Below are 16,094 nucleotides of genomic sequence, written 5' to 3' on the forward strand. Positions count from 1 at the left end.
TCCCCGAAGACAGGTGACGAAAACGTTTGGGGCGATGGCAGCCTCCTTGGCTGTTAATGATTCAGATGACTTCCCCCCCCCCTTTTCCGTACAAAAAGTAGTTAAAGCTTCTGACACGAATTAATACAATATAATTATATCAACAAAAGGAATTCAGGCAGAGGACAGCCCTGGGACACACAGGCAATCCTGAACACTTCCTTTGCCTCTGGTCCCCTTAGCAGGGAAACGTGAACAAGGTAGACATTCACCAGCCGCCCAGGGGGAAGCAGAGCCCTGAGGGGTGAGAGAATTTTTTCCACCGGCCCCTCCTACAGGGGACCCTGTGGGATGGAACGCTCGACAGCATCCTTACGAAAAGCACAGCTGTGTGATGAGGACGGTCCAGCTGACAACTTTCTATCCCACCCCCTGCTACAAGCTGAGAGCCTGAAGCCCAAGTGCAACTCAGTGAAAGCAAATCTCCACGAAGGAGCCACAGTCACACCACGGGAGGACGCAGCTTTCACTCTGGGCCAATCCGAACAGAAACGTAAAATGTGAAACACTGAGAGGGAAGAATGGGTAGACCACGCCGCCTTTAGGAAGGCCTCTGGTGATGCTTCTCCTCCTGGGATGGATTTCAGTTTGTCCAACAGAGAGTAAGAGTCGTTGCCTAGTGTTTGGAGTTGAAGTTGGCTCTTCTTCTTTGCCAGTAAACAGAGGTGACGTGAGCTCTGGCAATCAGTCAAGCGAAGGTGGGGACTGACTCCTCTTATAAAAATGAAAGGCTTCCACTTAAGGGAATAGTGGAGTAGCTCACATAAAACTCATCCTCCCATAGATGACAATTTTAAGTTCTAGGCAACATACGGAAAAAAACCAACCAATTGAAGGCACCAGAAAATCATCCATGCAGGCAGAAAGGAATTTGATTTTTGAAAGCAGGAGGCCGCACGGGGCAGGGTCTGTGTCTAAGTGTTTCCCCCTGGGGACACCCCCCTACCCACCCAGTCAGAGCAGCGTGGAGCAGCTAAAGCCCCAGGAGGGGGCTGCGGTCTCTTTGGCATGAGGTGTCAGGGGACAGAGTTCAGAGCTGCCACCACGGATGAAAATTGGTGGGCAAAATCCTGGGAAGGAGAGAGCCGGAGAGGGGAAGGCTTAAGATCTGCAAATAAACTCCCTTCAAAACCTTGGCTGACCCCTGAGCTGGGCATGCACAGATTCTAGCAACAGCTACAAGTCTGAAGAGCCCAGCACGCATTTCTGTGCTACCCAGTGCAGGGAAGGTAGAATTTAGAGTGTGAATTCTGTTAAGTTAGAAAGGCTTGATAAACACTTCATATTTTCCATTGAAGTCCCAAAAGGTTCATGCTAGGAGTAAAGACTGTATCCCGGAATGAAGGCGTTTACCTAAGATTAAGGATAAAATCCAACAGAGCCCAGTTCTGACAAAGCATAAAATCAAGCCTCCTCAAGTTTAAGGGGATTAGGCAGTAATTAACTGCCCGTGAGAACCAAAGTCAACACTCCTCAGACTGAAAGTCAGAGTCTCTACAATGCATCACACACAATGTCCAGTTTTTAAAAACTACTCAATAGGACACTTCTAGTTGCTGGTCCAGCATGTGGAGCTTTGGAAGTCAGCCCTCCATCCTAACAAGTAAAAAGCTGAACGAAACTAAAAAGTCAGTGACTCTTCTTAGATCCATCAGAGAAGTGAGGTCACAGGGCAAACCTCTGCCCCCCAAACTGGAGACAGACAGGTGAACACAGAGAATCACAACATACCAGAGTAGAAACCCACAAGCAGGCACCTCTGGGAACCAGTGCCCTGGTAGGGAAACCCGAACTGTGATTAACAAATGGCGGGAGGCTCAGTGTGAATGAGTCTAAGAGTTAAAAACCCCATGGGGGTGGGAGTCATCTTTTAGATGAAAATCCTAAGAAAAAGGGAAAAAATAAACGCCAGTGATCAAAAACACTGTAACAGAAATAAGAATAAGAATGCCTTTGATGGGCTCGTTCGTAGATTCCATGGCTGAGGACAGAATCTCTGAGCTTGAGGGTATCTCAAAAGAAGCTTCCAAAGTTGAAAAGCAAAGAGGGAAAAAAATCTGCAAAACGCAGAGCAGAATATCCAAGAACTGTGAGGAAACTACAAAAAGTGTAATGGGAACCCTAGAAAGAGAAGAATGAGTGAAAGGAACAGAAGAAATCTATGCAACTATAATGACTGAGATTTCCTCCAAATTCATGTCAGACACCAAACCGCAGATCAAGGAAGCTCAGAGACCCTGAGAAAGACCCTGTCAAGAGAACAAGAAGTCAAGCCACAGACTAGAAGAACATTTTTTCACAAGGCATATCTGATAAAGGGCTGTTATCCAAAATACACAAAGGACTCTTAAATCTCAACAATCAGGATGATGAGAATGAGAACCTGAACGACACCTCACCAAAGACACACAGTTAGCAGACAAGCATATGGAAGGGTGCTCAACACTGTACGTCATCAGTGGTTGCAAACTGAATAACAAGACCCCACGACACACCTATTAGAGTGGCCAAAATGAAAAACAGTGGCAACACCAAATGCTGGTGAGGCTGTGGGGCAGCAGGAACTGTCGTTCACTGCTGGGGGGGATGCGAAACAGTGCCACGACTTTGCAAGACACCTGGGTGGTTTCTTACAAAATAAATACACTCTAACTGTACGATCTAGCAGTCACACTTCTTGTTATTTACTCAGATGAGTTTATGTCCGCAAAAAGACCCCCACGTGGATGTTTCCAGCATAATTGTCAAAACGGTTTACTCATAATTGTGAAAACTTGGAAGCAAGCAAGATTTTCTTCAGTGGGTGAATGGATAAATAAACTGTGGTACGTCCAGGCAATAGAATATTATTCAGCATTGAAAACAAATAAGCTCAAGCCATGAAAAGACATGGAGAAGCCTTAAAATGCTATTTTAGTCAGCCTAGGCTGCCATAACAAAATACCATAGACTGGGTGGCTTAAATAATAGAAATTTATCGTCTCACAGTTCTGGAGGCTAGAAGTCCAAGATCAAGGTTCTTTAAAATTTGGTTTCTGGCAAGGGTTCTCTTCCCTGGCTTGCAGACAATAGAGATACAAAAAAACCTCGGTAAATACTAGCAAACCGATTTCAGCAGCATATAAAAAGGATTATACACCATGTCCAAGTGGGATTTATCCCACGGATGCAAGGTTGGTTCAACATATGAAAATCGGTCAGTGTAAAGCAATGTATATTCATAGAACAAAAGACAAAAAAATGATCATCTCAATAGATGCAGAAAAAGCATTTGACAAAATCCCACACTCTGTCATGATATAAACACTCAAGAAACTAGGAATAAAAAGGAACTTTCTCAACCTGATAAAATTTATCTGTGAGAAACCCAGAGCTAACATCATACTTAGTGAGGAAAGACTGAAAGCTTTCTCCCTAAGATCAAGAACAAGACATGAATGTCCACTTTCACCACTTTTATTCAACATTGTACTGGAGGTTCTAGCCAGAGAAATTAGGCAAGAATCAGAAACAAAAGGCATCCAGACTGGGGAGGAAAAAGTAAAACCACCTCTATTTGTTGATGAAATGATCTTATATAGAGAAAAGCAAATGGTCAAAACTCTCCAGTTAAAAAGCAGAGCCTTATCAAACTGGGTGAAAAAGCAAGATTCCTTTCTTTCCTGCCTACAGAGACTCATTTTAAGTACAAAGGCAGTTGAGTTGAAAGGAACAAAATAGATATATCACACAAACAGTAAGCACAGGAAACTGGAGTGGCTATGTTAACATTAGACAAAACATACTTCACGATATGGAGTACCAAGATAACGAGGGATATTTCACAAGGATCAAGAGTCAGTTTTTAAGGAAGACAAAACTAAAGGGAAATATAGACAATCTACATCCTAAATGGAGATTTTTAAAACACTTCTCTCAATAATTGATAGAACAGCTAGACAAAAAGCCGGGAGGGATATAGATGATCTAAACAACTATCAACACCTCCACCTGATTGAAATTTATGGAACATTATACACAAGAACTGCAGAATACACATTTGCTTCACTTCCACATGGTATGTTCACCAAGACAGACCATCTGCAAGGCCATAAAATAAGTCTCAGTAAGTTTCAAAAGATTGAAAACTTCCAGAGTATGTTTTCTGATCACAATAAAATTAAATTAGAAATGACAAAGATAAGAGAACTAAAAAAGGCCCCCAAAATTTGGAAATTAAGCAACAGCTTTCTAAATGACCTATGAGTCAAGGAAGAAATTAGACAAGATACTAGAAAATATTTCCAACTAGATAATGAAAGTAAAACATAGAATTTGGGAGATACAGACAAAGCAATGCTTAAAGGGAAAACTGTAGCTATAAACCCTTATATTTGAACATGAGAAAGGTTTAAAATTAATTATATAAATGTCCTCTTTAGTAAACTAGAATAAGGAGAGTAAAGTAAGTAAAGAAGGAATGGAAATAAAAGCAGGAATCATGACATAGAAAACGATAAAGGAAATTAACAGAGCTAAAAGTTGCTTCATTAAAGATTAATTAAAAGGATAATGAGGGAATATTATGAACAATTTTAGGCCAGTAAATTTGACAACTCAGATGAAATGGACAAATTATTTTAACAACTCACCAAAGCTGATACAAGAAGAAGTTAAAAATCGGAATAGCCCTATACCTATTAAAGAAATTAAATTGATAACCAAGAACTTTTCCATCAAGAAACCTCCAGGTCCAAAGAGTTTCACAGATGAATTCAATCAGACATGAAAGAAATAATACCAATCTCCTATAGCCCCTTCCAGAAAACAGAGAAAGGAACACTTCCCAACTAATTTCCCAAGGTTAGCAAAACCCTGATACCTAACCCCGACACAGACATTGCAGGAAAGGAAAATTATAGACAAAATCTCGGCAAATCAAATCCATCAATATATAAAAAGAAGACTACATCACAACTGAATTTATCCAGGAATGTAAAGTTGACCTAACATTTGAAAACCAATCGATGTAATTCACAGCATTAAGAGGGTCCTTATGCAAGTATATACATTTATAATAACTCATCAAATCGTGCCCTTTAGGTCTGTGGCTTTCACTGTGTGTAAAGTTTCCCTCAATTACTCTTTTGAAAAAGGAAAAAACAATAAGATCACTTAATTCCAGGCCACACACCAAAACAGACGAGCTGCCTTTTAAAGCTGCTCCTAGTTCACGACCCCCAAAATCACACCCTCGTCATAGAGGGACACACACATCTTTCTCTGATCTAATGGAGTACATGTCAGTTCACCTCACTTATCCCAAAGCAGTTTTATGTAATTAGCACGCGGATTTTCAGGGACGGGGGTGGGGGAAAGGAGGAATCAGAGCACATCCGGGCTTCAGCCTATTTCATCCTATTCGCCTCCCATCTGTTGAGATTTCCATTCTTCCCTTGCTAACTTTCCTGGGAGTTTGGTGATGCCTCAGAAGAACAGACCTCCCCTGGGTATCATAATTCCTGTCTGACTGTGATCATTTCAAACAGTCCTATTACTTCATAGTAGTGTTTATGATCCCAGCACTGTGAAGACAAGGGCTTTCTGGCTGGGTTATGACTTCTGAAATTAACTCAGCCTGGAGAGACCATACCTCTTAGAGTAATGTAAGGGCTGTAATCTAGACACTTTCCATCTGAAAGAATAACAAACATCTCACTGGTTTGCACTTTAGGTCTTGGAAAGTCGAAGATTCTTGTGGCATTTTTAATATCCTTCAAGTGATGAACTCAAAGAACTTGTTTGGTTTTTATGCCACATCTTCTTTGGGGTCACTTACTCACCCTCAGGGCAAATAAATTTTTCTTCTTTATTATATAATTCTTTGGAAAGCTCTAACCTTAAATAAGTGAATCAGGACTTCCCTGGTGGCACAGTGGTTAAGAATCCGCCTGCCAACGCAGGGGACACAGGTTCGGGCCCTGGTCTGGGAAGATCCCACATGCCGCGGAGCAACTAAGCCCGTGCGCCGCAACTACTGAACCTGCGCTCTAGAGACCGAGAGCCACAACTACTGAAGCCCGTGTGTTTAGAGCCCGTGCTCCGTAACAAGAGAAGCCACCCCTATGAGAAGCCCGCGCACGGCAACGAAGAGTAGCCCCCGCTCGCCGCAACTAGAGAAAGCCTGTGCGCAGAAACGAAGACCCAACGCAGCCGAAAATAAATAAATTAAATAAATAAATAAATAAATTCATTTAAAAAAAAGAAATTGAGTTAAAAAAAATAAATAACTGAATCAAATTGGAATCCACATCAGATCCCAGATTTGGGTGAGGGTTTTTTTTGGGGGGGTGTGGGGCGTTGGGGGGAGCTTGTTTTTCATTCATTAAAAAAAAGTGTTAGGGTTCCTACCAGATGCAAGATTCTGTACCAAGCATGTCAAGACAACAACGATTAAAGAGCTTACAGAGGCTGAGTTTAGAGAGCTTAAAGCTACTAGAAGAAATAAAAGATGTACTTAAATAACTGGCATATATGGCAGAATGTGGTAAATACCGGAGTTCTCCATATCCTACCCAGCTGGGAGGACGAGAAGGAGTTCTACAATCCAGGTGGCCTTAAAAGCCGAGAGGGATTTTAATCTGGAGGCCAAGGAAAAGGACCGTCGCTCTTGGAGAACTAAGACTAGGAAAGTACAGGGACCCAGGGTGGAGGGAGTCCGAATTCAGTTGGAAGCAAAAAGCCATTGCAAGACTTTGAGAACCATGCTGATCTGCTATCACCTTTCTAAAATATACGTTTAAGACGGTCACAGGGTGAGCCAAGAAGGAGAGAGACTTGGGTTTGCTAAATAGACCTCTAACATCTATTTTCTGAAACAGTCTCTTGCTTCAAAATATCTCTAAGCTCCCACTGAATGTTCAGCCAGACTGGCATTGAAAGCATAACCGTGGGATGAAATGTTTTTCACGTGAAAAAGTGGACATTGTGGATGTGCTGGACCAGCTCTGAGCTGGCTGGAGATCTAGGCGAACAGCAGAAAGGCCTTATTAGCGTACCTGTAGGTGCAGAGGGCCTGGGCAGGGCCCTTGCGTGTTGAGCCCTCCTCCTGGGCCCGGGTTTGGGGCGGCACCATCGGAGATGCTGAGAGCACCCTGAAAGGGGGCAGCCCACATCATCCTGGAGGCCTGAGCGAGAGTCCGGGTGGGACAGGGCCCCTCAGTAACTCACCGGTGACGAAGAAGGCCTTGTACCGCTCCAGGCGGACAGTCTGAAGGGCTCCGTCCTCTCCGGCTGCCCCACTGTTGGGGTGAAACAGCACCTGGGAAAAGGGGGCAGGGCTTACAAATAAGAAAACCATGATAGAGGCTCCCTGGAAAGCATTGCTTTCTTTTTTCTTTTTTTTGGCCGCACTGCGCGGCATGCGGGATCTTAGTTCCATTGGAAGCGCAGAATCTTAACCACTGGACCGCCAGGGAAGTCTCAGCATTACTTTCTTTGTCATGGTCCCTGTTCCCCATCACCTGCCAAACCCACCCTCTGACACCCAGCCCAGCCCCAAACACTGACAGACACAGGCCTGTGGTCTACACCATCCAACTCCCGGGAGCCTGTGTGAAAGAGCTCTTTTGCTAGTCAATTAATCGGAGTGGGTTACAGCTCTGCTTGGATTCCTAGGCCCAGTACTAGCCATGTCATCTGCAGGGTCCAGTGCAAGATGAGAATGAGAGAAACCTTGTCCAAAAATTAAGAATTTCAACTGTATAGCACAAGGAATTATACTAAATATCCTGTGACAAACCATAATGGAAAAGAATACGAAAAAGAATGTATATATGTGTATAACCGAATCACTTTGCTGTGCAGCAGAAATTAACCCAACATTGTACATCAACTATCCTTCAGCAAAACAAATTTCCTTTTCTTTTTAAATTTTTATTCATTTATTTATTTATTTTTGGCTGCGTTGGGTCTTCGTTGCTGCACGTGGGCTTTCTCTAGTTGCGGCAAGTAGGAGCTACTCTTCGTTGCAGTGCGCGGGCTTCTCATTGCGGTGGCTTCTCTTGTTGTGGAGCACGGGCTCTAGGCACGTGGGTTTCAGTAGTTGTGGCACGTGGGCTCAGTAGTTGTGGCTCGCGGGCTCTAGAGCGCAGGCTCAGTAGTTGCGGCGCACGGGCTTAGCTGCTCCGCGGCATGTGGGATCTTCCCGGACCAGGGCTCGAACCCGTGTCCCCTGCCTTGGTAGGCGGATTCTTAACCACTGCGTCACCAGGGATGTCTCAAAATAAATTTTTTTTTTTAATTTTATTTATTTATTTATTTTTGGCTGTGTTGGGTCTTCGTTTCTGTGCGAGGGCTTTCTCTAGCTGCGGCAAGTGGGGGCCACTCTTCATCGCGGTGCACGGGCCTCTCACTATCGCGGCTTCTCTTGTTGCGGAGCACAGGCTCCAGACGCGCAGGCTCAGCAATTGTGGCTCACGGGCCTAGTTGCTCCGCGGCATGTGGGATCTTCCCAGACCAGGGCTCGAACCCGTGTCCCCTGCATTGGCAGGCAGATTCTCAACCACTGCGCCACCAGGGAAGCCCCCAAAATAAATTTCTTAAAAAGCTATTTTCTTTTAATTACTACCCCCCCACACACACACACACACAAATTAAGAATTTCAAGGTGGCCACAGCACATGTGCTTTAAAGCAAACACAGGGTCCTTCTAAGTGCGGATCCCTCTGTGACAGCAGGGGTCACCCACCCAGGAGGCCAGCCCCCGCCTGAGCCCCACCCCTCAGGGTCAAGACGGGGCCTGGGATCTGCATGTTTTAGAAATATTCCCAGGGAGCCTGACACAGATCGGTGGTGATCCTTGGATCTCTTTGAAAAACGGCTTCTTCAGCATCCAGTCGACTCTCTAACTCTCACGTGAGGGCGTCTCCGTGTGATTTCTCCAGAACTGGGCACGGCCTTCCCTCCAAACACAGATCACCTTTGACTCCGTCCTACCGCACTCAGACCAACCAAGTCATCAATGAAGGAATCACCTTCCAACTCCACGCTTCCACTGCAGGGGGCACGGGTTCGATCGCTGGTCAGGGAACTAAGATCCTGCAAGCCAAGTGGCGTGGCCCCCCCAAAAAAATAAAATAAAAAGAATCACCCTCCAGAATGGAAACACCTAGTTCAGGGTTCCCAAGGACAAGGTTTGGTAGAAAATAAATGACCAGCATCCTTGGTAAGTTGGTGGCTTTGGGCTGGAAACGTGAGACCGCCTTGGTATGAATCATGACCGATATATATCACTGGAAAGGCGCTTACGTGATTCAAAGTTTCCATGGAACTAAAAAAAAAAAAAAAAATGAGAAACATCTGTTGGAGCGGTAAACAGCTGTCCCCCCAAGTTTCCCGGCTCTGAAAGGATGCCAGCGAGGGTGGGGCTCCTCCCACACCTGCTGCTTCCGTGCTCTCGTGACAGGGCCTGCCAGGTCCCCAGCCGGCGTGATGACAGCAGGCTCCTTCCAAACAGGAAGAGAAGTCGTAACTCAAAACCCTCACTTCTTCCAACCCTGAAGGAAGCCAAGCCTCTCACCACAGGAGGCTGTTTTGTTTCCTTCTGGAGAGGGCAGGAAGTGGGGGACTTGGGAAATCTATTGTCAACAGATCTAGGATGTACTCAGACATCCAGGAGATGGGAGTCCAGGCCCGCGGGTTCGAGCCATTGACATTATGGCTCAGTAACAGAAACAGAAATTCCATAAGCGGGGGCTGTCATGTGCAGGATATTCATTTGGTGTTACCAGGCGCCACTTCCAGAATCCAAGAGCAAGCACAATGGCTTGCTCTCAGGAGGGCGGATGGATTTTGGAGAACTCGTATATGCCCTTCTTTTCCCCTCTGAGCAGACTGATTATGGCGTTCTTGTTTATATCAACATAGGAAGGAGGCTGGCAAATTTACACATGAATCACAGCTGAAGACGTTTCCTCTCCAGAGGACACCCGGTCCGAATTTCAAAGATAACTTTATCTTCTGCAAACATGTTGCATCTTCTTGGTTGCCTTTCTTACCAGTTTGCTTTGTTTTCTTTTGTTTTGTTTTTTCAAGCAGGGAGCATCTCCTTACCTCTCTGGAGGCTGGTGCCTGGGTAGCCTCCCCAGAAGGAGGGGTCTCCCACCCCTTCAGGTCGGGGTGCACAGACCCAGGTCTCCAAAAGCCGTCAGCCTCGTGCCAGCCGCTCCGGACAGCATCTTTAGCCACTAGGGGGCCTCCCTTATCCCTAAGAGAAGTGATCAGCGGTGCAGAGACCAAGACCCGACTTCCGTTTCTACAATGTATGGTCTCCAGGGATGGACCAAGCCTTGTATGACCACACAGCCCCAGACTGGTCGTGACAGGACAGATGCAGAGCCATTAAGAAGCCTTCCCTCGGCTGACAGTTTCTGGACTTGGTCATGGCAACCTGGGGCTGAGGTAGGACTTGACCAGCAGTGATGCTGCAACCTCCAGATTCCATCTGGGAAGCAGGCGAGCCTAGAGTGGGATGCCTGTCCCCAGGCTGTGCACCCTCTCCTGCCCGCTCCCCTCTCCCCCTTTGTGGTTGCCCTCGTTGCCTGGACACAGACCCCTCCAGATCAGAAGCAGTAGGGTCTTCAGGTGCAGGAATACCCAGCATGGCATCAGCGACCCTAGCTGTCCATGAAGTGGGTGGTGAGACCACTCAGCAGGAGGACCTACAGCCCAGCATTTGCTTGTAAACCTCTCAGCGCAGGACCTGGGGAGGGTGCCAGGGCTTACGTGGCCCTAGGTTCCTTCAGCTCTTCGACTTTCCGTTACTCGTTTGCAAAATAGGGAAGAACCCAACCGCTGAGACTTTTTGCATATTGTTTTGAGATGACGGTCTAGGAGTTACTTTGAGCTTCTTGAAACTGGAATGGTTTTCTAAACCAACCCATAGTCAAATCTTGTAAGCCCAGCATATACCTAAGGGTGAACACAGCTGTGTTTATTAAAATATATATGTGTATGCTGTGGGAACTAATCAATATATTCTAATTTGAGTATTAAGGAATGTTCCAAACAGGTGGCAATGTTTAAGTCTAACCTTTAAGGCTGTTATACACAGTTGGATGTCCCAGAATGATACAGTGCCTTGCACGTGATAGTTACTCAATAAATGATTACTGAATACCAAAACAAAAACAAGGGACTTCCCTGGCGGTCCGTGATTAAGACTCCACGCTTCAACTCTGGGGGCACCAGGTTTGATCCCTGGTCGGGGAACTAAGATCCTGCATGCTGCACCAAAAACCAAAAACCAAAGACAAAAAGCACGCGAATGTGTGCTCGTGTGTGTGTACCCACGTGTATATGTGTGCATAGGTATGTATATTTCTACAGTCACTCATATATTTTTCCCTCCTGGCCCTCCACCAGCAGACTCGAGACAACGTACTCCAGTCTCCGTAGCGGCTGAATCCGGGGCCAGCGGCGACCTACGTTGACCTCTAAGGTGTCTGGACTAACGCTGCAGGAGTCCAGTCTTCTGGGAGGCTGGGCCAGGCCCACAGGTGCCAGTGCCCACGTGCCTCTACCCTGGAAGGTGCCACCAGAGCTCTGGGCGAGCGGCGAGTGGCAGCTGTCCCCTCCCGGGCCACGGGGTATCCCACACACATCACACGTCCCCACGAAAACCCCAGCCGGTGTTGCGGCTCGTATCTGGCTCTCCTGCCGGTCCCTGGGCCCAGTCCCCTGGGGGCCCAGACCAGCAGCCGCGAAGCCCCGAGTGGGGCCTCCGTGGGTCCGCGGAAGGCGGCGGCTTGAGGAAGACGGCGAGCTCTCTGCCGTCTGGAAGCGGAAGTTCCGCGCCCGGGAGCTGGCCTCCCCCCGTGGACGGACAACGTCAAGGAGCCCACAGTCCTTGAAGCGCTTCCTGGTGACCCCGATCATTCTGTGCGCGGCCGTGGTCATAAACACGCGGGAGCATCTCGCCGCTGACGTCGTCGATAACCCCCCAGGGTCACATACTGCGAACTCCCAGCCAGAGGCGGAAGCCACCTTCCTGCTTGGCTGTCCTGCGGGAGCAGGGCTCGGCCTGGAAGGGTCTGCAGCTCCAGGGGGTCAGATAGGCCGGGAGGAGCCATCCTGCTCCAGGGGCCACTCCGAGCATCGTGGAGAAGCCCTGGTGCCCGCTCAGGACCAGTGTGCCGGCCGTGGGGAAGGGCAGCCTCAGGAACTGCCCCAGGACATTTGACTCACTTCCATGTGACCCGCAGTAAAGCCAGAAATAAACCCTTTGATGTGTGGGTCCCTAACTGAGGAGCCGGGCTCACGGGGCCTTCCAGAAGAGCTCCGGGTTCCGCCGGCCTCCTTCCCTCCTCCCACTTCCTCTTCCTTTTGGCAAAAGTAAAACACACAGAAAGACAGGGAAAGGTCATCCGGCCTGACACTTCCTGGCTGTCGCTGCCACCGAGGGCTTCAGAGCACCCCGAAGAGGGGACCCTGGGGGCTGGAGGGCCGTGTGTGTGCTGAGCCCTCCAGGACCGGCCCTGCCACCCAGGGCATCTTTCGTTCATTTGTTTATTCATCCAGTACTCGTTCATTGCACGCTGGCCGGACGCCAGACCCTGTGTTAGGTGTTCTGAGAATTCCATGGTGAGCTCCCTGACCTTGGGAAGCTTCCGTTCTGGCGGGGGAACCCCACGATACACAACTCACAGACACAGGTCATGCACCCCATCCAACAAAAATGTGACGCGTGCCTAGGGCATGTCAGAAAATTAAATGATGGTGGGGGGAAAAAAGTCATTCGGTATAGGGAATAAGCCCCAATGGACGCCCACCCTACACCAAAACTGCCGCACAGAAATCTGCTCTGATGAACTGGATTGACTCGGGAAGAAGGCGGGAGCGGAAGGACACGTTCATCCCAAAGGAATCACCCCTCGGCGGCTGACAAACTGCATCTCCAGTGGCCACTTGCAGGCATCTTCTGACGATGGTTCTGTTTGCGCAGAGGCAGCCAGACCCCGATGAGGGGCAGGAGGCCCGCCTCTGGAGAAGCCCAGGTGGGACACGTACCACCTCCACTTACCCTGTGCCCAGCCTGCGCCCTGCCGAACAGCACCTCCGAGGCATCCAGACCGTCAAAGTGTCGGCCTCGGGGCAGGCTGGCGCCAGCCAGGGCCACCACGGTGGGGAAGATGTCCAGCACGCTGCAGGAAGATCAAGACAGTGTTGGTCCCAGCTGTCCCCAGGCTCTCTCCCTGGCCGTTCTGGGGTCAAGAGCCGCCCAGACCAGCCCAGACCAAGCCCCGGCAGCCTCCCATACAGCCCGCCCCCTCTGCCTACCTGTCCTGCCTTCAGGCCCCACCTGGATTTCCTACAGGAGCAGCACCCAGGCTCTGCAGCCAGGTGTTGCCTGGGCTCAAATCTCAGCTCGGCCATCTATCTCTCTAGCCCTCAGTTTTCTGTTCTCTAAAATGGGCATGATAGGGGACTTCCCTGGCGGTTCAGTGGTTAGGACTCTGCACTTCCACTGCAGGGGGCACGGGTTCAATCCCTGGTCAGGGAGCTAAGATCCAGCAAGCCTCGCAGTGTGGCCAAAAAAATAAAAATAAAATGGGCATGATAATAATAGTACCTGCCTCACTGGGTGGCAGTGTGGATGAAAGACACAGGTAATGCACGTAGAGGGCCTGGCACTCAGAGTGCTCACTGGATGTCTGTGTTATAATCACTCACAGGGACACCCCTGCAGACCTACCTAAGAACTAGGGGGCTCTAATAAACAGGAATGAAATAGTGCCATTTGCAGAGACATGGATGGACCTAGAGACTGTCATACAGAGTGAAGTAAGTCAGAAAGAGAAAAACAAATATCATATAATATTGCTTACATGTGGAATCTAGAAAAATGGTACAGATGAACTTATCGGCAAAGCAGAAATAAAGACACAGATGTAGAGAACAAACTTATGGTTACCAAGGGGGGAAGGGGGGTGGTGGGATGAACTGGGAGATTGGGACTGACACATACACACTACTATGTATAAAATAGATGACTAATGAGAACCTGCTGTATAGCACAGGGAACTCTACTCCATGCTCTGTGGTGACCTGAATGCGAAAAAAATCTAAAAAGGAGTGGATATATGTATATGTATAATTGATTCACTTTGCTGTACACCTGAAACTAACACATTATAAATCAACTATACTCCAATAAAAATTAATTTAAAAATAAATACATAAAAGTTAAAAAAAAAAAAATAGAACCAAGGGGCTCTACCTGTCACCACCTAGGCCACTGCCACCCGCTGAGAGGGAACAGTGTGTGACAGGTGTCTGCAAGAGAACATTTACTTCATTTTTCCCACCCTGGGTCTCCGTGTCGCAAATAGCTAGCCTTTGTCTAGAATGCCGTCATGTGTGACACATTCCATCCGCTTTCATTTAGCTCTTTTATACCTGTTACAAAATAGTCAGTGTTCAGGGTGGGAAAAAGGATAACATCCAGAAATATGAAGGAGCAGCACACACACAGCCCCTCACCCGAAGGCAGCCACTGTGAACACGTTGGTGGATTTTGTGAATTTGATTTTCTTTGAAGTCACGTGGTACCATTTCCCTCTACTCTAGGGCGCATCTCCCTCCAGCCTGCTGTGCTCAGGTCAGACAAAGACTCTTCGGCAAGAACAGAGCTGTTTATCTGAGGGCCAGGCTAACGGAGAGTCGGTGGAACTCGACGGAGCCAGAGGGCCAGGCCCGCGCGAGGCTGGACATCCCAGGAAAGAGGGTCCACCTGAGGCTGGGCTCATGGGGAGGCCTCCAGGCCCCACCTGCTGCTTCCCCAGCCCAGGGTCCGGGGAGCGGAGGCTTGCCCCCCAAGATGGGCTGCGGAAGGGACCTGCCACGTGCCCACCTCCCCTTCTCCTCTGCTCCAGGGCTCTGTCTACAGCCCCAAGCAGGATCTCTCCCTCGACTACGGTACAGAGCGTCTCTGGTCTGCCTCTGGCTTCCACAGTCCACAGAGCCGGTGGCTTATCTCTTGCGATGCACGCTCCAGGAGCTGGCACCCCACGCACATGCAAGTGCAAGAAGTACGCAGTAAGCCCTTGCGGAGTACAGAACAGTCCAGAAACCTGTCCAGAGTCCAAGGTCCCTGCCACAAATCAGGCAGCCTGGAGGACTGCAATGCAGGCTGAAGAGGCCGGGGTGGCTGGCACTGCTGTTTTGGAGCTTTCTCTCAGTTGCACCCCTAAGAGAGGCGTGCCTCCCAGAGGGGTCAGGTCAGTGCCAGAAGAACAGGATCTGCCTTAGATTTGGGGGTGTGTGGTACATTTTCTTTTCCCGTCTTATTCCCCCCTCCGTCATCGTGAGGCTTAGCATCCTCATTATACAGCACAGAGTCTAATGTTCATGGAGTCCTAGTGTCTCAGAATCGGGCAGGAACCTCCAGAGCACAGAGGAAAGCTCGGGTCCGTGAGAAAAGCTTCTGTATCTCCAGGACTTGCCAGTCCAAGCTCAGGCTACCAAAGAGTCCTCCCTTACGTAAAGGAGGAAACCAAGCCCCCAAGGGGAGCCCTGCAGGAGGGAGATCCTCCCGGGACACACAGCCCGGGACACACAGCCCCAGGCCCTGGGCCCCTGCGTGAACTTGGAGAAAGCATCAGTCCTGCAAAGGCTACCAAAGGGACCCCGCTACTCCAAACCCTCCCTAAGAAATTGGTCCCAGGAGTCTTGGAAACCTTGGGGAAAGAGACCAAAAAACCCCAAACCTAATTTTCAAGTTTCCACAGTTCATTCTAATACCTGGGAAGGCACGTTCCGACTTTCATGGAACCTCAGTCCGTTTGCCTTTGTGGTTCCTTATTCCATATAAAATACTCAAAATTATATTTTACAATTCTGTTGACATAAAGATAAATATAGGGGCTTCCCTGGTGGCACAGTGGTTGAGAATCTGCCTGCCAATGCAGAGGACACGGGTTCGAGCCCTGGTCTGGGAAGATCCCACATGCCGCGGAGCAACTAGGCCCGTGAGCCACAACTACTGAGCCTGCGCGTCTGGAGCCTGTGCTCTGCAA

General features: G+C 48.4%; 1 protein-coding gene across 2 annotated transcripts in view; it reads right to left on the bottom strand.

Annotated features, from left to right (window-relative positions):
• Positions 1-16,094, bottom strand: part of ARSG (arylsulfatase G) — a 116,241-nt gene that overhangs the window by 1,318 nt on the left and 98,829 nt on the right. For both annotated transcript variants that reach the window (XM_061175294.1, XM_061175295.1), the window contains exons 10-11: positions 13,100-13,220; positions 7,249-7,339 (exon numbers count right to left, since the gene is read on the bottom strand). In XM_061175294.1, coding sequence (XP_061031277.1) covers positions 7,249-7,339; positions 13,100-13,220 — 212 coding nt within the window. The remainder of the gene's footprint in view (positions 1-7,248; positions 7,340-13,099; positions 13,221-16,094) is intronic.

This window comes from Eubalaena glacialis, chromosome 19 (genome assembly GCF_028564815.1).
Source record: "Eubalaena glacialis isolate mEubGla1 chromosome 19, mEubGla1.1.hap2.+ XY, whole genome shotgun sequence".
Classification (NCBI taxonomy): Eukaryota; Metazoa; Chordata; class Mammalia; order Artiodactyla; family Balaenidae; genus Eubalaena; species Eubalaena glacialis.